Source organism: Trachinotus anak, unplaced genomic scaffold (genome assembly GCF_046630095.1).
Source record: "Trachinotus anak isolate AG129_WGS33_773 ecotype Australia unplaced genomic scaffold, CSIRO_AGI_Tana_v1 ptg000003l, whole genome shotgun sequence".
NCBI classification, from domain to species: domain Eukaryota; kingdom Metazoa; phylum Chordata; class Actinopteri; order Carangiformes; family Carangidae; genus Trachinotus; species Trachinotus anak.
The window spans coordinates 17315333-17336161 of NW_027273854.1; the positions used below are offsets into that span (position 1 = coordinate 17315333).

At 43.0% G+C, this 20829-nt stretch overlaps 2 protein-coding genes across 4 annotated transcripts in view; both read left to right on the forward strand.

Annotated features, from left to right (window-relative positions):
• Positions 1–9834, forward strand: part of myo15aa (myosin XVAa) — a 52508-nt gene extending 42674 nt beyond the window's left edge. The window contains exons 43-64 of one of the 3 annotated variants that reach the window (XM_071474194.1): positions 66–141; positions 304–419; positions 645–763; positions 1030–1171; positions 2155–2266; positions 2449–2523; positions 2806–3008; positions 3329–3453; positions 3577–3640; positions 3746–3818; positions 4047–4120; positions 4322–4404; positions 4524–4654; positions 4756–4850; positions 5311–5388; positions 5600–5696; positions 6138–6298; positions 6677–6810; positions 7068–7201; positions 7554–7687; positions 8189–8329; positions 8496–9834. In XM_071474194.1, coding sequence (XP_071330295.1) covers positions 66–141; positions 304–419; positions 645–763; positions 1030–1171; positions 2155–2266; positions 2449–2523; positions 2806–3008; positions 3329–3453; positions 3577–3640; positions 3746–3818; positions 4047–4120; positions 4322–4404; positions 4524–4654; positions 4756–4850; positions 5311–5388; positions 5600–5696; positions 6138–6298; positions 6677–6810; positions 7068–7201; positions 7554–7687; positions 8189–8329; positions 8496–8597 — 2469 coding nt within the window. In that variant the 3' untranslated portion in view covers positions 8598–9834. The remainder of the gene's footprint in view (positions 1–65; positions 142–303; positions 420–644; positions 764–1029; positions 1172–2154; positions 2267–2448; positions 2524–2805; positions 3009–3328; positions 3454–3576; positions 3641–3745; positions 3819–4046; positions 4121–4321; positions 4405–4523; positions 4655–4755; positions 4851–5310; positions 5389–5599; positions 5697–6137; positions 6299–6676; positions 6811–7067; positions 7202–7553; positions 7688–8188; positions 8330–8495) is intronic. The other 2 variants (XM_071474193.1, XM_071474195.1) reach the window with 2 other exon arrangements.
• Positions 9835–10372: 538 nt separating this feature from the next.
• The window catches only part of llgl1 (LLGL scribble cell polarity complex component 1), a 35888-nt gene continuing 25431 nt past the window's right edge, over positions 10373–20829 (forward strand). The window contains exons 1-2 of the mRNA XM_071474200.1: positions 10373–10703; positions 13873–13970. Of these exons, the coding sequence (XP_071330301.1) occupies positions 10623–10703; positions 13873–13970 (179 nt within the window). The 5' untranslated portion in view covers positions 10373–10622. The remainder of the gene's footprint in view (positions 10704–13872; positions 13971–20829) is intronic.

Genomic DNA, 20829 nt, shown 5'->3' on the forward strand with positions numbered 1-20829 from the left:
TAAGTAATTTACAGCAGGAATAAATGAATGAGACATTTCTGAATGAATTTGCATCTGCTCTGCAGGTTGTACATGACACCTTCTCTGAGGCCTGCATCCGCATCACCCAGGAGGAGAGACAGAAGATGAAAGCTCTCTTTGGTATGAGAAAACTAACACACAGCCCTGAAGGACTTTCCCTACCCCAGACAGTACACTTCTCTCCATGAGTCTTAAAGCCTTTTTGTGACACAAAGATGAACCCCCTTAGGGTGTCACTTCACACGTTTGATAATTTAAACTCTTCATTTGATTCTTTGACAGCGGAAAACAAGGTGGATCAGGTTTCAGGAACACATGATGAGAACGTGAAGAAGAAAGTGGTCACCATGGCCAGAGACTCGTGGGAGATCTACTTCTCCCGCCTCTTTCCAGCCTCTGTGAGTTCTCGTCCCTCTCTTGACATTTGTGAGTTAAATTCAACACAGAACCAAGTGCAAAGATTCCCTCTGAAAGTAATTAATCCAAGGCAGCTTACTTCCTCCTCTTGGCTTGTAGGTAGGCTCTTACTTGACAGCTTACATTACGTGCCTGTCCTCAGTTTCATGTCTTGGTATGTTGTTACGGTGTGTGTGTGTGTGTGTGTGTGTGTGTGTGTGTTCCAGGGCAGTGTGGGGACAGGGGTGCAGGTATTGTCTGTGTCTCATAGAGGCATCAAGCTGCTGAAGATGGTGAGGAGCAGCTCTACCGCGTCAGACTACTTCAGAGTGCTGAGGCCTTACAGGTGAGACTCACAGTAAAACACAGACATGATGTGTGTGATGTCATCATAAAAAAATAACATAAAACCTTATTGATTATTTTAATTATTTTATTATTAATGGAACATCCATAGTGATAAAATGCAGATACATGATCAGTCTCGAGGCCTTATCTAACACTGTGTGTCATTCTGTGTTAAATGCCCAAGTGATGTGACCTGAGACCCCTCTTCCCTTTCTGTGTGACTTTACATTGACTCCCTGGCTTTGCATATGACTTCCTCTGCAGCTACTCGGACATCCTGTTTGTGTCGATTCCATCTAAGAACATGCTGGAGTTCAACCTGACCAACGAGAAGCTGATCCTGTTCTCCGCCAAGGCCCCGCAGGTCAAACACATGATCGACTACTTCCTCACAGAGCTCAAGAAGGTGTGTGTGTGTATGAGAGAGAAACAGAGAGAGAGTCTGGTTTTATATTTGAGCATAACTTTATCTCCATATTAAGTAAAACAAAGAAGGTTAAAAGTGTTGCTAAGATAGAAATATAAAATAAAGTCGTAGCATGACAGAACAATATCGTGCAAACAATAACAGAACAACACAGCAGTTCTCTGACGTCTGGACTTTCACATCAGCTGAACAGCTGTGTGGTGCGGCCAGCTTGTTGAATTTGGATGATTTGACGGAAAGCTCTTTTAAAGGTGCTACAGTGATTTAACATTGCACTCTCATGAAGCCGGGGGACTCACAAGAGACAGATTCTGATCAAATGACCAAAACTGAAGCAGCAGAGGTGAAGATATCCCAACTTTCACTCCCAGAACAGAGTATAAGTCAAGCTTTAAAAATACTGGATCCTACATTTCCCATAATGCAACTAACCATACCAACCATAATGTAACTAATAGCATCTTTTTTAGACTCTCCTATCTGGTAAATGTCCACATCTTTTAAACTCCACGCCTTAAATTTGTAACATCCGCTGTCTGTCATAAATTTAAAATCTCAAGTCCAATAACCCAGATGATGTCATGACGACATCATTAGCGTTATTTTCTCAAACCTAAGGAAGAAACTGTTCTCAAAGGCTGAATAGTGCTCTCCATAACAAGTAAATTAATCTTTGTGTGTCAAATTGGTGTGGTGCCCTACACCTCATTCAGAACTTAAGCTGTGTTAAATTTGAAATGTTGCTGTCTTGGTTTCTTTATTTTTTAAATTTAAATAGGTACAAAATTCATTTTTTGTATAACTTAAATTACAGTAGGTTACTCAAACACCAGCAAACACATGAATGCAAACTGTAAATCACACAGACACAGAGGAACGTGATAATATCTTGCTCACACCTCCACCGTCTGTCACTGTGTATAGTTGTATATGTCAGTATCAGCATGTCATGTCTGTGTCAGGACTCAGAGTATGTGGTGGCGGTGAGGAACTACATCACTGAGGACAGGACTCTGCTCAGCTTCCACAAAGGAGACATCATCAGACTGCAGCACATGGACGGGCTGGAGGCTGGTGAGACGCATAAAAACACACAAAACACACAGGAACCTGCACAGTGGTAACTTTGCAGACTTGCTTTCTGCTTGTGTCAGCCGTGTACAGTATGCCTCTGTTTCTTTGTGCTTCATGTCACTGTGTGTATGTGTGTGCACGTGCACACGTGTCCATGTGCATATGCGTGCATCTGTGTTCAGGCAAACACTACGGCTGTATAGTGAGGAAGAAGGTCATGCTTCTGGAGGAGCTAAAGAGAGACACTCCTGAGTTTGGTGGGTTTGACAGGGCTGTTTCTCTGCTGTGTGTGTCTGAGTGTGCGTTTGGTTTGCTGTTTCTTTTTCGCTGGTTGGTATGTGTTTGTTTCTATAGCAGAGCCTCAACTTTTGTGTTTCTGTTTTTTTTAAAACTTTATTTTATGTAATTGATTTAATTGAGGTTTTATCTGTGTGATGCATGTGACCATTTTGGTTTTGTGCGTAACACTTGCATTTCTGTGTTTGCATATGAACCTCTCAGTGACAGTACATATGTTGTGTGTGTGTGTGTGTGTATAGGCTGGCGGTTCGGGGCTGTGTATGGAAAGTCTGGAGTGTTTCCCAGTGAGTACGTCCGTCCTGTGGCTGCTCCAGACTTTCTGGTTCTCCCTGCTGAGCGTGTGGAGCCTCGAGACAGACAGGGACGAGTCGCTGCCTCTGCTGCTGTTGCTGTAGCAATGGGCTCAGCGGTAGCCGCCCATGAACTTGACCTATCCACAGAGGTGCACATCAGGACATTATTTACTCACATTACAGAAGCATTTTTCAAACTGCAGTGCAACAAAGAATCATCATCACTACAGAAAAACAGTAGATAGAGTAAAATGCTTGAATGACTCTGAATAACAGGCTCAAAGCCAGAGCAAGTTCAGCAGCAATAATACCCCTACATTATGGTATCAGCTGGTGTTTATACAGTATGCATTGGAATGTTTAGGTTTGCAGGAATGGAAATATCTTGTAGATAATTACATCTCTGGTGTTCCTTTGAGTGGCACTGTTGCTGAGCTCTTTATTCTGTGGGTACATGTGTGTGGATCAGGTAGTAAATGAAATGTATGGGGACAGTCTGAGCATCGAACTGGACGATCTGCCTCTACACGGCGGCCAGTACCACATGGCTGAGTTTGCCAAGAAGTACTTCAGAGAGGCACAGAGGAACAGGAGGTCAGACACACACACACACGCACACAAACTGCCCAAATGGTGTGAAATGATGTGTCTCATTTTAAAGGTCTAAAGTAGATAGACATGTATACACATACAGTGCTGCCTGTATTTTGTGCACAGTGATCAGAAAGCCAAAAAGGGGAAGGAGGGCAGGGACCCTTTTGACATGGTCAAATTCTCCAAGGTAAAACATCTGCGCTCACCTCTAAGCACAATCTTGAAACAACATCCATATATTTGTGTTCTTTTATAAGCTTACCTGAATTTTCCTATGTGTTTGTCTCTCCAGTCTCCGATCCAGGAGTCTCTGATCGACTTCTCAGACAGCGGGATGAACAGAGTCGCCACTGACATCTTCTTAGGTGAGAGGAGAGTATGAGAGTGAGGAAGGGATGCAGATAGGAGGTAGACAAGAGGTGCAGCAAAGCAATACAGGTCTTAAGATCAGATCAGATCTTTGAGAGAGGGAGAGGTGAAGGGAAGTAAAAGGAGAAATAAAGATTATCTGAGATTTTTGTTTTATATTTCTGTTATATCTGAATAAATTTGTATGCATGGTGTTCCATGTTCACTGGCTTGTTTTTGTCCAGCCATAATGAAGTTCATGGGAGACTTCCCACTGAAAGGTCAGACTGAGCAGGATCTGGTCACCACCATACTGAAGGTACACCGACAAACACACACACACTATTCAGATCATAAAGAGAAAAGATAAACTGACTTACACATGATGCATTTATTAGTATAATACAATATCCCCAATATTTTTATAAGATTTATTTGAACACATGGATGTGTGTTCCTGTGTGTACATGTGTGTCTTCATGTGTCTCATCATTCCTGTGCTCATGAATCGATCTTCTAGTTAAGTGGCGACCATGGCCTGATAAAGGATGAAGCCTACTGCCAGGTGATGAAACAAGTCACTGCCAACACCAGCTCCAAATCGTAAGACTTATCTACACGTTACATCAAATGCTGACCAGAGAAGATGCAATCAGTACCTGCACAGTCCAGGGGGGGGAGGCTGTAAATTGTAGTCGTGTCTGTGCGTGTGTTTTGTGTAGGGATAGTTGTCAGAGAGGATGGAGGCTGCTGTACATCCTGACATCTTACCATCGCTGCTCTGACGTCATGAAGCCGTTTCTGTTGAAGTTTCTGCAGGATGCGTGCGCCAGCCCCGGGGTGCAGTACCAAGGTAGACCACCCATCCATCAGTGGAAAAGATGCATCAACAACCTTCACCAGTGATTTAATCAGAGTTGTATGTGTTGACTGGCTGCTGTTCTGACTTGACAGGTATTGCCAAGGCGTGTGAGCAGAATCTGAGGAGGACTTTTCAATATGGCGGACGTGTACAGTATCCCAACAGCATGGAACTCAAAGCTATGCTGGTTGGTCTCTAATTCAGCCATGCAGTGTTCTTCTTATGTATGGATTGATCACTTGTTTATGTTGTTAAAATATCCACTAAACCAATCAGGAACCCACAAGCCCAAATGACTATAGGAACTGATGTTTTTATAACTGCTGTACGGTTGAATAACATCTTAAATGTAAAGATATGTTCCCCTGAATATGTCAAAATATGGTCATAAATGCTGCTGTTATTGTCAATATATTGATTAAAAGGATGGAACATTGTAAAACTTATTTCACAGTAGTTTGTTCAGCATTCAGTTAGCATAATGCATTGGTACACAATGGTGATATTGCCATTAACTACTAATACTTTTCTACTTAAAGCATCTTTCATGTTTAAATGTGACATTGTTCAGCAGCTGCTCTCCAGCTCTCAGCTGTACAGACGTTAACTGATATGACGTCTCCCTCTGATTCGCTGTTTGTGTGCAGGCTGGGCGGAGCTCCAAGAGACAGCTGTTCCTGCTGCCAGGTGGCATCGAAAGGCACTTGAAAATCAAGACATGCTCTGTGAGTGGCACACACACAGACATACACACACACACACACACACACACACACACATCCAGTGAACAGATACTGTGCTCATTCAGAAGACAACCTTACACTGTTGTGTAGTGTTCTTAGATAAAACACGGCCTCACTGGAGAGCGGCTGACTGTAAGTGTTACACATAAAAGCTACACCTTTGTTTACTGTGAATTGATGTTTTTCATGTCAGGTAGCTTTGGATGTCATCGAGGAGCTTTGCTATGAGATGGGACTACACAGGGTGGAGGCTTTGGATGAATACGCCATCTTTTTGGTCACACACAGAGGTAATCTAGCTTGACGTGATCAAGCCGTTACGGTGAAGATCTGAAATTCAAATGCTCTTGATCAAGTCCAGTATTCTACAGCAGTGGTTCTCAAAGTGGGGTCAGGGGACCTCCAGGGGTCCTTGAGGAGGTTCCTGGGGTTCCCCAGCAAAAAGGGGAATCATTTATTTTCACTATAATTCCTTCCATAAGTTACACAGTGACGGATTGTATGACTATTTTGGTCACAGGTTTCAAATACTTCCTGTAATAAAACATCTAAAATCAAAAGTCTCCTCAAATGGGGGACCCTGGGACAACATCTTATGAAAAGGGGGTCTGTGATCTAATTTGTGTTTAGGGGTCCTTGATTTGAAAAAGGTTGAGAACCACTGTTCTACAGTACATGTAGGATACAATATATGGATAAGTAGATATTCAGTGAGCTGTATTTCTGTTCAGGTCAGAATGTGCGTCCTCTAAACAAGCGCGAGTACATCCTGGACATTGCTACAGAGGCAGAACCAGTGGACGCCAACTACAGCCTGTGGTTCAGAAGAGTCATATGGAGTCTGGCTCTCAAGCTAGACAATGAACTCTATGTCACCATGCACTATAACCAGGTAGAGATCTCCTATATGAAATGAAGGACAGCTGATCTCCTGTTTCCAGTTAATCCACATTGTTCAGTTCTGGCAGTGTCACACTCAGTGTCATATTCTTCCAGCAATTCACACAGATAACATGGAGATATCATCTCTATAGTCCCTATTGCAGTATTACAATATCCCACTTTCTCCTAATATGCCATGGGGAGACTAGATCAACACCCTTCTCCTTTTCTCTCCCTCTGGGAAATGTTGCCTTTGTTGAAACATGTAATTTGAATATCGCTGTGTAGTTTACTTGACCATTGACTGCTGTCGTTTGTAGCGGATGACATTCAGTGTAATAATCACTGCAAGACAGACAAAATAGCATTTTCAGTGTCTCTCACCAAGGTGTTGCCAGACTACCTGAAGGCCTTGCTGAGTGTGGTTCCTCAGGGTAAAGCCAGCGAACAGCACCTGCAGCAGATCGCCAGGCTGGCTGCCCTACAGCACCGTGCCAAGGACACCATCTACCTGCCCACCTTGTAAATATACACAGACATACACGTACAGCATTCATTCACCAATGTCTGTTCCTTGGATACATCACATGATCATAAATACTTACTTTCTGTCCTTTCTAGCAGTGTTAGTGACAAACAGCTGGACTTACAAAGACAGACACATGAACACATACTGAGCATGCACATACACACTCACAGATGCATCCTCGCATACTAACGTGTGTGTGTGTGTGTGTGTGTGTGTGTGTGTGTGTGTGTGTGTGTGTGTGTGTTATTAGTCGTGAGGTGCAGGAGTGTGTCCCCCCACAGTTCTACAGCAAACAAGGTTCACAGCATTGGCTGAACATGACAACTCAACACATGCAGCAGGTCCAGCCCTTAAACCCGCACCAGGCCCGTGCACAGTTCCTTGGTAAGTCTGCAGCTCTGCATGTTAGAGTATGCGTGTCTCTCTAGAAGCAACTTATGATATGACTGTGACAGATCAGCCTCCATAGACACTTATATTATTCATCAGTTTCACATAATTAATAGAGAGGCCACTTGGATATTCTCGTTCATATCTAGTGGGAGATAAACATATTTGAGCAAAAACATCTGCTCGGAAACAGTTGACAGACAAGGCACAAATTTAATCCCAGATAATTGTTTGTATGGTAAGTTACAGTGCTGCATAGTAGGTCGACTTAGTAAATTGTATTGGAAGGTGATGACAATAACTGACTTTGATTAGAAGTGACATCTTCATGTGTTTTTTTGCCCAGGTCTGGTCAGTGCCTTCCCCATGTTCGGCTCCTCCTTCTTCTACATCCAGAGTTCGAGCTCTGCATCTGTCCACGCCCCGTGCATCCTGGCTGTTAATCTGAACGGACTGCACTTTCTTAACAAGGATACTCATGTATGTTACAGACAAACACTCACAGATCATTCACTCAAACACAAATCCAGTCTGTGTAATGTCGCATGCTTCATATTCCAGGACCAGCTGGCAAAATATGGAAGTGGGCAACTGGATGTGTGTAATAGAATGAATATGATACAGGACAGGTGCTCATTTCACTTTGTATTTACTTATTTAGGTTAAAAAGCAACTTCCGCAGTGATTTAATCATTTCAAAACAAAGTATTTGGCTCCCTCTGCTGGTTTTGCTGTTTTCTTTCTGCCTCTGTCCTTCCTTTCATTTGTTGACTTTATAACCCACAAACCACACAGAGGAGGAAATGTAACATGAAAAACATTTTCCTAGATACTAAATCTTGTGTTTTATATGTTTTGACTCTCAATATATGTCAGTATATTATATTTGTGTATTTTTGGCATGTCTATTTGTTTACATATTCATGCATATGTGTGTGTGTGTGTGTTTGTGTGTGTGTGTGTGTGTGTGTGTGTGACCAGGAGGCCATGGTGCGTTTCCCTTTGAAGGAGGTCCAGTCAACTCGCACCCAGAGACCAACCTCAGGCTCTAGTTATCCATACGTTGAGATCATGATAGGAGACCTGCTCAACCAGCGCATCACACAGCTGCAGCTGGAGCAGGTATGTGCGTGTATAAGACACAGAGGCAAAGAGAGAAGGAGGGGTTTATCAAATACATGCAGTTCGAAACGTGGTAAAAATATTTATATAAATATTTATATGTAATTCATCCGTACCTTAAGTGCTGTGTTATTTCTATATCTGTGTGTGTGTGTGTGTTTTCCAGGGCCTGGAGCTGTGCCGAGTCATTGCCATGCACATGGAGAACATGTTGTCAGTCAGAGAAAAGAGACTCACTCTGCCACCGAGTGAAATCACACTGCTATAGCACAAACATGCACACGCATACACACACACACACACACACACAGAAATCACATTATAAGCCTCACGAATATACTGTGTCTACCTCTGTTTAAAAGATAGAATATTTTGATACTTAAAGATAATATTTCTGTGATGAATGAATGTACAGTGATGATGTTGGTGGGAAAAGCTGTATTCCAGAAGGGTGGTATTGAATTTTTATTATCAACAATCAGCTGATTATTTTCTCAATTAATTATTTGGGGTAATAATTTTGATTTGTGAGCTCATTGAATCAAACAAGCAGTCCAAAACCAAAAGATATTAAGTTTGCTGTCATAAAAGACTAAGAAAACCTGCAAATATTTATATTTCAGAAGATGGAACCTGGAAAATTATAGGCATATTTGATTAAAAGAATTAGTTATTGGTTATTAACTTTCTGTTGGTTGACTAATCATGTAATGGACTCTGGGCGTATATAATTCACTCATCTTTCTGTGCAGAGACCTGTACACACATGCACACCAATGAGTGAAACACATGTATGTGTGTATGATGCTGTTTAAGGTATAGAAACTGAGAGTCAGATTCATTATGAATGTTTTTTAGTTTGACATTTTTAGCCAGAACTGCTAGAGATCTTGTCTGCGATGACTGCTTCAAGGGGCAGAGACGACAATGGACAAGCCCCCTTTAATTAACTTTAACTTTCCCACATCAGAAGAATAGTATAATTTGATTAGCCTTGATCCTTGGGCAACACTGAATTAAAATAGTTGTGGTCTTGCACTAAACAAGGGTAAAAACCCCTGCTGTAGTTGGCTCTGCACAAAGAAACTAGAATGTGTGAAACTGAAGTAAATGACCGGCAAACTTAGTTTAACCATAGCTGCCCTTTAACATAAGTTGATGCCTGTAATTTGACATATTTGACATCATTTATTAGGTTTGGGGCCACGTTACAATAAATTCTTTTTTTTTTTTTTTTTTAAATTTAACTTAATTTACATTACATTACATTCACACAACATTAGAGGCCACATCACATGAACACTTGCACTAAGAAAAATGATTTATATTATATATATTATACAGTGTATATATTTTTGTAAATAGTTGCTGTACATAATTGATGGGAATGTGAAAAATGTTGTACATTAAAGTTTGTAGCATAAAGTATCTTGGTTTGAATTTGGTTCTGTTTTTTAAATAACTTCATCAACAACACAAACATAAACATTTACACCAAGAGAGCAAAGACCAGTCTGGGACATAAAGTAAATAAACATAAATAATTGTTTATTTATTTTACTTAGATAAAATACAAGACAAAAACAGATAAACAACATAAGAGAGGTGAATAATGGTATAATATTTAGGATTAGTTCATGTCCTTTATTTTTGGATGAAAGCAAAACTTTAAAAAAAAAAAAAAATCCTAGGAGGTCTGACAAAAAGTACAGTTGTAAACGATTAACAATTAGTCAATGTAAGGTGAACAAGTTCACTTGCTTTGCTTTAATCGACTCTATTTACCGTCTGACAGCTTCATTCAATGCAACAGACTCGCCGTTTATCTCCTTGTATTGATGCGCGCCGCCGGGACTGTGGTAGTCGGCGCGTCCTGTGCTGCAAACCGAGCGTCCCCCTGCGGAGCGCTGGGCTGCGTGGGCGTCTCCGTGTAAATTGCTCGCAGATTTCTTCGCCCTCATTGGTTAACAATAACGGGGTCCGTGTGAACCGGGAACAGGAACGGAGGGCGGGGGGGGGGGGGGGGGGGGGGGGGGGGGGGGAGGGAGGAGGAGGAGAGGGGAGGGGGCTGTGGTCAAACCCACCACGACCTAAACAGCTCCAGGAAGGAGAGGAGGGAGGAGAGCCGCAGCCCGCAGCAGCAGCGTCGCAGCCCCGCTTTCAGCCTGCATGGGCTAGTCGGTTAGCTAGCTTAGCATCGTCCGCTCCTGCCGCCGATCCCCGGGTTGTTATCTCCGTGTTCTCCTCTCCGTCCCCCCACCGGGTCCCGCCTAACCCCCCGCCCGGCTTCAAGATGATGAAGTTTAGGTTTCGTCGGCAGGGCACCGACCCGCAGAGAGAGAAGATAAAACAGGAGCTTTTCGCCTTCAACAAGGTAAAGTAACGGGACAAGAGGGGAGGGAGGGAGAGGGGGTTTCCTCCCCTGCTGCTCCCCAAAACTAAAAACACTCTTCTCTCTGGAAACGGGACCGGATTTGAAGTTAAGCACCGTGAGCTGTTTACTGCTGCTCATAGGTTTCAGTGCCGGACTTAAACGAGCAGGGCGCTTTGTTGATGTGTGTGTGTGTGTGTGTGTGTGTGTGTGTGTGTTGTTCAGCTGTTAATTGGCGTGTTAATTGGCTTTCACCCAAATGAGGCCCGTGTTCAAAGTGAAGCAGGGAGACTTGCCACTGCAGACCTGACATTACTGCAGTTAATCACCAGCAGCTGATCGTGTCAGCCGCAGGGATCACCAGGCTTCAGATGAACAGCATCAGTGTGAGTTGTGTTGCAGCAGCCTGATGCTTCATGCGGGCAGTGCGACCCCCACTTCAGGTATTGATCAAGATGGCTGTCAGTGTGTCAACTCTTCTTTCACAGAGGCTACCACAGCACTGTATGTATCAGCCTGCAGAGGTATTTTCCTTGCTGCCTCTTGTGCTGAGACCTCAGACCTCTTCTAGTTTCAGTTTTTGAGGGTCTGTGGGTGAAACCGCGAGTGTCAGGTTTCATACAGCTCAACTCTGGCATCAGTCCACATGGATATAAACCAGTTCATGTACAGTAAATCTCAGCTTCCTGCAGCTTGAATTAACATTTAAACGCACCATTCCCCCCTGGCCAGTGCTGATGTCTGCTGAAGACTCCCTGGCCTGAACAACTTTCAGATCCACTTTTAGGAAGCGGCATATTGTTTAGGGATGGGAATCAATAAGATTTTATTGATACCAATGCCAATATTGTTTCTACTTACTGGTCTGTTTTTTTTAATCTCTTGCTTGATCAGTTTTAAGTTTGGGCCAAAAAAGGTAGGCCTACCTGGGTTTTCAGCATCAATGCAACTGTGGTCTGAGAGATGCTGTAGCATCATCATCATCTAAAATGGATGAAATTGAATTGAATATTTGTACAGCGTTCGACTTCATCCAGGTTTCCTTAATGAAAGAAAAATCTGCTAAGCCTGTCTGTGTGGTGATAATGTCATTATAACACAGGATATTTACGCTGGATAACAGAAGTGCTGCTCGGTTGGGAAGCAGTGGCACTAGTGCGTAGAGTGTCAAATACATGGCATTCCTGGAATTTAAGGCTTCGTTGTGAAGAAAGATGTTTCAGCATATTGCTGGTGTTTCCGCTCTCACTTGAAAAGACCATTTTACAGACATCACAACCAGCACTGTCGTCATCTTTCTTTGTGAAGTGAAGCCACCATTGGGACCGTTTCTGTCTCTCCACTCTGACTTGTTCTTGTTGCAAGTTTCCAGCAGCATAGACGCACGAGTTTGACGTCGTCGGTTTGCGATGCACAGCTGTCAGAAAAACATGCCAGCATTGACAGAAAGGAATCGATGAGCTCGGAGGCATACGATTCCACTGGTTCGGACAATTTGGAACCAGTTCTGAACTCAACCTAGATCTTGATTCCCATAACTGATGATGTCTCTGCCTAAAAGTAGGTTGCAGCACGTATTTGTCAAGCCTCACGAATGTATTGATAATTGTGCATATCAAATACCAGCTGCAGGTGATCTTTTGGAGGAGCTGAAACTTAGCCAAAAGTGTCTGGACTTGTCTACAGTGTACACACAACACACTTGCACTGTGCAAAGTTGAGCACTGCGGTGGCCTTGAGGCCGCTGTCTGTCTGCACACTGTGTCGCTCAAAAAGTAGAGCAGAGTGTTCCTGAGCACAGCGCCGTCCAAACTTTTTGATGTTGAAAGCCAGAGTTTATCACGCATAGTGGGTGACACAACGAAATGACCCCTACTCAAACACGAGCATTTAGAAAAACAGTGCAAAAATGTATAGGAAAATATGACAAAAAATATACAACTGCAAAATTTTGACACTATTGATTTTCTCAGTTTGGTTTTAAGAATTATTATGAATAATTTTTTGGTTGTTTTCTTCGTCATGCTTTGGTTCATGGCCTCAATCTTTATAAAACCTTCAACAGTACAACTCTCTCTGACTCAAACACGAACAAATACAACCTCAAACACACTGCTTTCAGAAAGTATTTAGACCCTTTAATTTTTTCACACTTTGTGTTGCGGCCTTATGTTGAAATCGTTTGCAAATTTCTGAAGAAGGAAAAACTGAAATATCACACGTATTAAGACGCTTTGCTGTGACACTTTAGTTCATGTGCCTCCCATTTCTCCTGATCGTGTTTGACATGTTTCTACACCTCGATTGGTCCACCAGTGTCTATAAAGTGTCAAAAATTCCATCCATCACCAACATCCTCAGTTTGCATGTATTGTCAAAACCCAAAGATATTTCATTTACTGTGCGTAGGGGGACACGTTTCTTTGCTTTCCCAGTGTAACATTGTGTCTTCAGGTTGGCTGAATTGGTGAATAATGTCCATGAAGTGTATGTTGCTCTGTGACAACACACACACACACACACACACACACACACACGCTTTTTTAAAGTTTGGCACCAGCTGCTACAACTATCACAGAGGTGGTCTCTCAACAGGAGTGTTACTTTGATGTGACTTTGTTTGTCTGACTGTGTGTGTTTGTGTAATTGGATCGGCACTTTAAAGAAAGATGGACATGAGGTTAATGTTTTACCTCATATCTGATTTGCCAAGTGTACGTCTAGATTTGTTTGTCACAGAAGCTGCTCAGTGGTCTATGGCTAAAAAAAACTTAAAAGTCCACTCCACCTCTGTAAGAAAGGTTTAGGTATCTCTCTACATGTTTTTTTTCTCTGTAGAGCTAAATGCTTTCCCAGCTGTCTTGCCTTCTACTCACATGGGCAGAGGGAAAAGCTGTGAATTTATGTTAATCTCATTTAACAAGGCCTACAGAGCGTTAGAATAAAGCAATGCTGCTGCCATCAGGGCTTTTTAAGAACTTTCCTCCAACTTTATTAAGGGAGTACTCCCTTTTAGACGCCTCACTGGCTACACAGTCTGACAGGCAGAAGCACACACAGACATAGAAGGGTGCATTAGGGAAAATGTCAGAAATTTAAATGTGTTTTCTTGTGTCATCTGTTAATCTCTCTGTCATCTGTCTGTCTTTCCCACTCTTTCTCTCTCCTATAGACTGTGGAGCATGGGTTTCCACATCAGCCCAGCGCTTTGGCCTTTGACCCCAAGTTGCAACTTATGGCCATCGGCACAAAGTCAGGAGCCATCAAAGTGTATCCTTTATCATCACTGAGCTCATGCATCTTATAGATTGTACCTTTTAATAGTCTAAATCCCATCTAATTAAAACTGAAAACTGCTGTGACAGCCTGTGACATACGACTGGACCGCGCGACTGAAAATCCAGCCGACTGAGACTTGCAGGTCAGAAACTATCTAAGCAACCCTTTGAACAGTGTCGAGTAGAGAACAGAAACTGTTTTTCCTCCAGCGTTGTCACTTTGCATCTTTTGAAGTGCTGCTCTGTTTATCTCTACATCAGCTCTGCAGTGCAGCCGCCGCGCTGTCTTCTGCTGTAGGTTTGTCACTGTTTCATGCATCTGTCATGCTCTTTTGATTTCACGTTCTGCAGTGAGTTTGTCTCTTGTGCATGCTGAAGGATGAGACCCCACTGCTGTCGTTGTGATTCAAACAACACAGAAGTTTCACACTCTAGTTCTGTTTAAGGCTAATTGAGCTATAAGTTGGGTTGTGCGTTTACCATTTTCTCACAGCGCTGTTGGGATTTCTTGCTCAAAGCGCGCTATGAATGTTGAGGAAAAACTGATCAGCTGTGTCTGCAGCAGAGCTGTTTATATAACAGTTCAGGAGAGCAGCGCGTTGCTGTGTGTGTGCTGTCTGTCTCTGGGGGAAGTTGCACTGTCTGCACCAATGAAGTGAAGAGGACTGATCTGTCATTCCCTATTGAACTGACAATTCTCAAGAACTGCTTATTTATTCATTTTGGGTTATATTTTCATAGTTGTGGCCGTAATTTCAATGGTTTATAGTAACATTTAACTAATCTAACTAAATGCCTGATATTGAGGTATATGGTGATGTTTCTAGAGAGGAATTTAATACGGCAAGCAGCATGAATGACCGGGCACGTTGTAAACAAACCATCAGTTTTATGAAGACAAATTAAAGGCAAACATGAATTATTACCCAAACAGAGAGCCTTACAGTATTAACTGAAGTAGTGTGAGCACTCAGTTTCTCTGTTCATTGGGCATTTCAGGTGCACTCACTTTCAGTGTAAATACTGGTTAAGAGGTTTAGATAATATGGTCAAAATGGGGCTTTGTTTACAACTTGTGTGATCATCAGATTGCTCTTGATGTAATACCGTCACCACAACTGCAGATCATTGCAATTAACGTGATGAGTATAATGTTATTATGGCTGGTTGAACCGTTGGCCAGAATTATGAAAATGAGACTTAAGGCCCCAAAAACTGTGGAGTCCCAGAGAAACCATAAATGCATTTTTGTAATTTGTGGTCAGTGAGAATTGAACCACCAATCCTGGCAGTGACGGTGTGAGGCTCTTTATGTTTGAGCAAAACAGAATGAGTTGGAGAGCCGAGTGGAGCTGCTGTGGATATGAGCACTGGTTTGGCTTGTGATGTGCATTGCGACAAAGCCATAATTTGACTCAGGGTGTCACTTGTGTCAAAAACTCCAGCAGCTCAGAGGCTTATCTCTCTGTGGCTGCCAACTCTGTCATGATGGTTCTGTAGCTAGTGTCAGGTTAACATCAGTCTGTTGACGTGTCGTTGTCGGTAGGTTTGCTGGGTGTTGGTTTCCCTCTTGTTTACCTTAGAAAATGCAGGAAAGGCATATATATGTGGAAGCGTACAGGATGTTAAGTATGTTGGTTTTGCATGTCTGCCTCACATGTTTCACGTTTGTCTCGCATGTTTCATCTGTGAGTGTATGAGCTGCAGTGGACAGCATGTAACAGGATTTCTCAACACAGACACATACAAACAAACTGTGTATGGTTATTCAGCCAGTATGTACAGATTTATCAGTGAGTGAAGGGAGGCTGGTTGTGTGTGTGCAGATGCATTAGGCTGGAGAATTGGCTCTCTGAGATGCAGTGTTCAGAGAGAGAGAGAGAGAGAGAGACTGGTGGTACCAGGCACTTGCACCCCAGAGAAAGATGGATGGACGGAGAGATGGAGGAGGGGAGAGATGGAGATAAACAGAGGCAGTGAAGACAAGGGAGTGTGAAAAAGACAGAGGGGGAGGCCAAATAACTCGACTGCATGGTACACCTACAGAATGACTTGTACTGCAGCCCAGCCATGCTACTTTTTAACAAGGTCCCAGCTGCTGTTGGAATTTCTGGAAAGTCAGCATGCAGACCCTCAGGGAATATCTGCAAAGTTTGGAAGAAGAATGTAACTGATTGCAGTGTCCTGTTTCACATGTTCATTTCATTAGATCAGATGGTCTCAGCCACAAAATGATGATTAATATTTTACTTTTTTTGATAAAAAAAAAAAACCCTCAAATACTGCATTTACCTCTTTTCACCTATTCAGCCCTGTAAAATCATTTAGATGAACAGATGAATCAGCTCAGCCCATCACATCATCAGATGGGCACTGTTCACTGTTTTCTGACCAAATGGTGAATTGATTAATTAAGAAAACAGTTGGTATATTCATCCAGTGTTTCCTCTACCATTGTCTTCAAGGGGGCATTGTTTGTTTGTCTGACCAACAGTCCAAAACTCAAACATATTCTGTTTACAGTCACAAGAAAAGCAGCAAATCCTCACATTTGAGAAACTGGAAGCAGAATTTTTTTTTTCCTGATTCCTGAAATGATTACTTGATTGTTGATCTATTAATCAACTAATAGTTTCATCACTAATGTTGGGCCTCAGCAAGCGATCGACAGTTTTTGTTCTGAAAATCAGGTTGAGTTGAAGCAACAGCCTTCATTTTTAACAAACGTGTGGTTTTTTTTACGTCTGTGTGTGTGTGTGTGTGTGTCCAGATTCCCTGATAATCTCACAGACTGACTGACTTGGGTTTGACCTAGAGTTTTCCTGCCAGCATATCTGCTCGCACTGTAACACACACGCACGCACACACACACACAACTCCAGCCTGTAGTTCCAGATGTGTGGTTCGACTCTCACACACTGATGCCTGAGCTGTGCCGTACAGTGTGTGTTGAGTGGTCGGAGCAGAAAGTTTGGCTGAGTAGATGTAGAGTTTATTGGTTTATTGACTCAATTACAAAGGAGGAGTGGAAAATTGCACAATTTGAGGAGCTTTTTTTTTGGTCTGAACTACTGTGTACGGTGTTGGCATGATTTCTCCTCCTCTCCTCTTGTTCACATGTGCTCACTTTCAGCCTCTCGCTCCAGTTTCTCACTTGTTCTTTCCTTTTCTCTTTCTCTCACTCTCTGCGTGTTTATAAAGGCAGAGTCATATTACGTCCTGAGAGTTTCTGCTTCGACCACAGACTGGGGCTCAGCAGAGGGAAGGGGACAATGTGGTGTGGAGTTTTTTGTGTGTGTTTGTCGATAGAGATCATGTGTGGGGGTGGCGGGGTGATCTTGAGGGGTCTGTCTCCTGTCATGGAATGCATGTTGCGTTGCCCTGGGTTAACCCTCCCTCTGTGTTAGTGTGTGTGTGTGTGTGTGTGTGTGTGTGTGCGCGCGTGTGCGTGTGCGAGTGAGTGTGCGCAGATTGGGTGAGTAAGAGCTTTGTTGCTGAGTCTAGTCTTAATAAAGGGAGCTTTTGAATTGGTTTCCAAGACAACCAGCGCAGTTGCCTGGGATGAGAAGAGCTTGCAGACTGGAGGATTTTAAAAGTCTGCAGCTCAGCACACCAGAGTTTGTTGGTAGAAATACATCAGTTATGGGTAAAAAGGTCAAAAAATACAGCTTACTGTACCTGTTACTAACACACACACACACACACACACACACACACACACACACACACACACACACACACACACACACACACACACACACACACACACACAGACTCACACATACACACAAACATCTGTTGTCTAAAACAGTATGAAACTGTGATTGTGCCATGGTTTCATCAGGGCAATGCAGTACGTGCTGAATCGCACTGAAACTTTGTGGCCGTGAAGCTTCAGTATCGATGATCCAACAACCAACGAACGAGCTAATATTTACACACACACACACACACACACACACAGCAGAGCTTTGATCAGTGTGCTTGTGGGTGTGCTCCAGCTGTCAGCTCTCCCTGTCTGTCTGACATCCTGTCGGTCACACACACACACACACACACACACACACACACACACACACACACACACACACACACACACACACTGCGTGATCACCCTGCGTTGATTCATGGGGTCTTATCTCTTGACTAGTTGCTCTGCAATGTGTTTGCCTTTAACATCTTTGTTTTCTTTTTCTTTCAGATTTTTGCAACAGTTTCATAGTTACTGTGGTCTAGCTGTGTTTGCTGATGTCATCCTGTGGCCATTTGGCCGTCACTTTTGGACACGTCTGAAATTCAAAGGAAAGTTGCACTGTCGCAGCGTGAATCATCCTCTTTTGCAGTGCATCAGTACAGACGAATACTGACTTGACTTAAAAAATCTTCTTCTTGCTTCCCTGGTTACTTGACCCGTGCCCCAAGTTGACTCTGACAGCTGCTTTGCCTTAACGTGAAGGAATCTTGAATTGTTTATCCCTCCTCGAAGTCAACAAAATTTTTGTAGTTTGTGGTGAAAACAGTAAATTCCCCATGTGCTTGTTGGTACCACTCATTTCCCTTTCAGTTATACTACAGCTCCAGCTTTTCCTGCCATTTCCAGCTTTTCATTTGTCACATTAATTTGTTTTCATGCTTAGCTGCACAGACTGTGGTTTGTGTTACAGACTAATTTGTGGACTACTACAAAATATCACATGTTATATAACCTACATTCTTTTTTTTCTGTTTGTGTTGAATAAATCTGTAAGTCAATATTCAATGGCATAGTTACGAGCGAATCATTGCAATTCATTCCTCCCACCCTTCACCTCTTCCTCCTTACTTCTCCTCTCCCCCACACGCTGCCTACTCTCCGCTTATTTTGCCATATAAAGTATTTTGTCTGTCACTGCACTGCCCACTCTTTCTGGTCCTTTGTTCTGTTCCTCGCTCCTTCTGTGATGTTTTTGTTTTGTTTCTCTCCTGTCCGTCTCTCTTTTTGTCTTTTTTTTTCTCCATTTGTCACTTGGTCCCCTGGCTGTGGCTTGTTCCTCATTGATATTCCTGAAGAATCGCAGGACCTTTAAACCCCCCCCTCCCGTCTCTATTCTGTTCTGCCTCACACACCCTCTTCACCCCCCTCTTTCCCTCTCTTTGGTCTATGCTGGCCTCCTCTTCAGCCTCAGCCCCCACACCTATACACACTTACAGATGAATGGACACACACACTCGCCTGCCCAGTTGGCAACAAGTTGAAGGGATCTGTCTGTCGGGATAAAGGGGGGCGGGGGGGTCTCACCGAGTTGCACAGAGTGGATAGGCTGTTGAATGATGAGGAAAAGAAAACATTCATCTGAACTGGCAAGTCACAGTTGTGTAAAAACAATCAACCGCTGAAGGGTTGAAACAGTGGAGATGGGTGACTGAATTCGACAAGAGAAAGTGAGGGGAAAAAAAAATTGCAGCGTAATCGTAGCGCTCACAATGAGTTTGTCTGAAATCTCTCCATACTATGGACTCTATAGTGTATTTACTGGGCAGCATTTTATTTGAGTGTTGAAATTTTAAATAGAAATGTATCCACTATATAGAAAAAATGATGTATGCTAACAATCCCAAAATGCAATGTTAAACATGTTTGCTAGCACGCTAACATTTCCGAATTGGCACAGGTGAGTGCAGCTGAGGCTCACTGAATTGACATTCATTTTGCAGGTCTCAGGTTATAAAGGGCTGTACAAATTTGTATCTTGACCTGTTAAGGGATCAGCAAAGTAACTACTTTTCATCCTGAGGAAGACATGAGTATCTGTACCAAATTCCATGGCAGTTCATCCAGTAGTTGCTGAGATAGTTCACTCAGAACCCCAACCTCATGTTGGCGGCTTGAGAAAAAGGCAGGGGATCACCGGAAAATCTGTAGGATTCATCTTCATGGCCCCATAAGTGAATGAACAAAACTTTTTAACAACCCATCCAATAGTTGTTGAGATATTTCGGTCTGGACCAAAGTGGAAGACTGACTGACATCACAATCCCTGGAGCCAATACTTAGGGATCTTGACCCCTGACCTCCTGAAATATTTCATTATACCTTCTGTTTTTTTTACCTTACCTTTTTTTTCCCATGACACTACTCATATAGTGTATGGCATCCTGTAGATAGAGGCAGCACAGGTAGTGACAGTTTTCTCAGAGAAGTGAAGGAGTGGTGCTCAGTTCTTCTGGTGCGACATCATGGTTGAACGCACTCTCCTAAGTTGTTCCAGTCATTAAATTCATTATTACAGTCCATCCTCTGGGGACTGTGAATGTTTGTAGTGTTGTAGTTAAGGTTTGTACTTTGGTGTAGTGTTTTGCTGCTGACTTGACAGTTGTGTACATCCAGTTTGAGCGCTGCGGTGACAGGGGGGAGCGTGCACTGAGTGAGTGGGACAGAAATGGGAGTGTGGGAGGTGGAGAGGTACTAGCTGAGGGAGAGGATGCAAATGAGACGGGATTGTTTCTCTAGTGTGTGGGTGGAGTTGTTTGGCTTGTCTCGTTGTAGACTGCCTTTTGCCAGACGTCTGTAGACTTTGTAACTGTGTGTGTGTGTGTGTGTGTGTGATGCTATGTGTGTAGGGAGGAAAGGGAGTTGGAGAAAATGCTTGCAGATGATTCCTCAGAAGTTTAAACTCTAAGATGCATTTTTCAACTTTTTTTGACCCTTTCTCTGGCCTAGATTGTCTCATTGTCTTTCTGTGTGTGGACAACTTTCATGCTTGGGTTTAGCGATCCATCCTTCCTTCCTGTCCATCCCTTTCTTCTGTCACGTTCATGCGTGTGTGTGTGTGTCAGTGAGAGAGAGAGAGAGGGTGTGCTGGCTGTTGTCT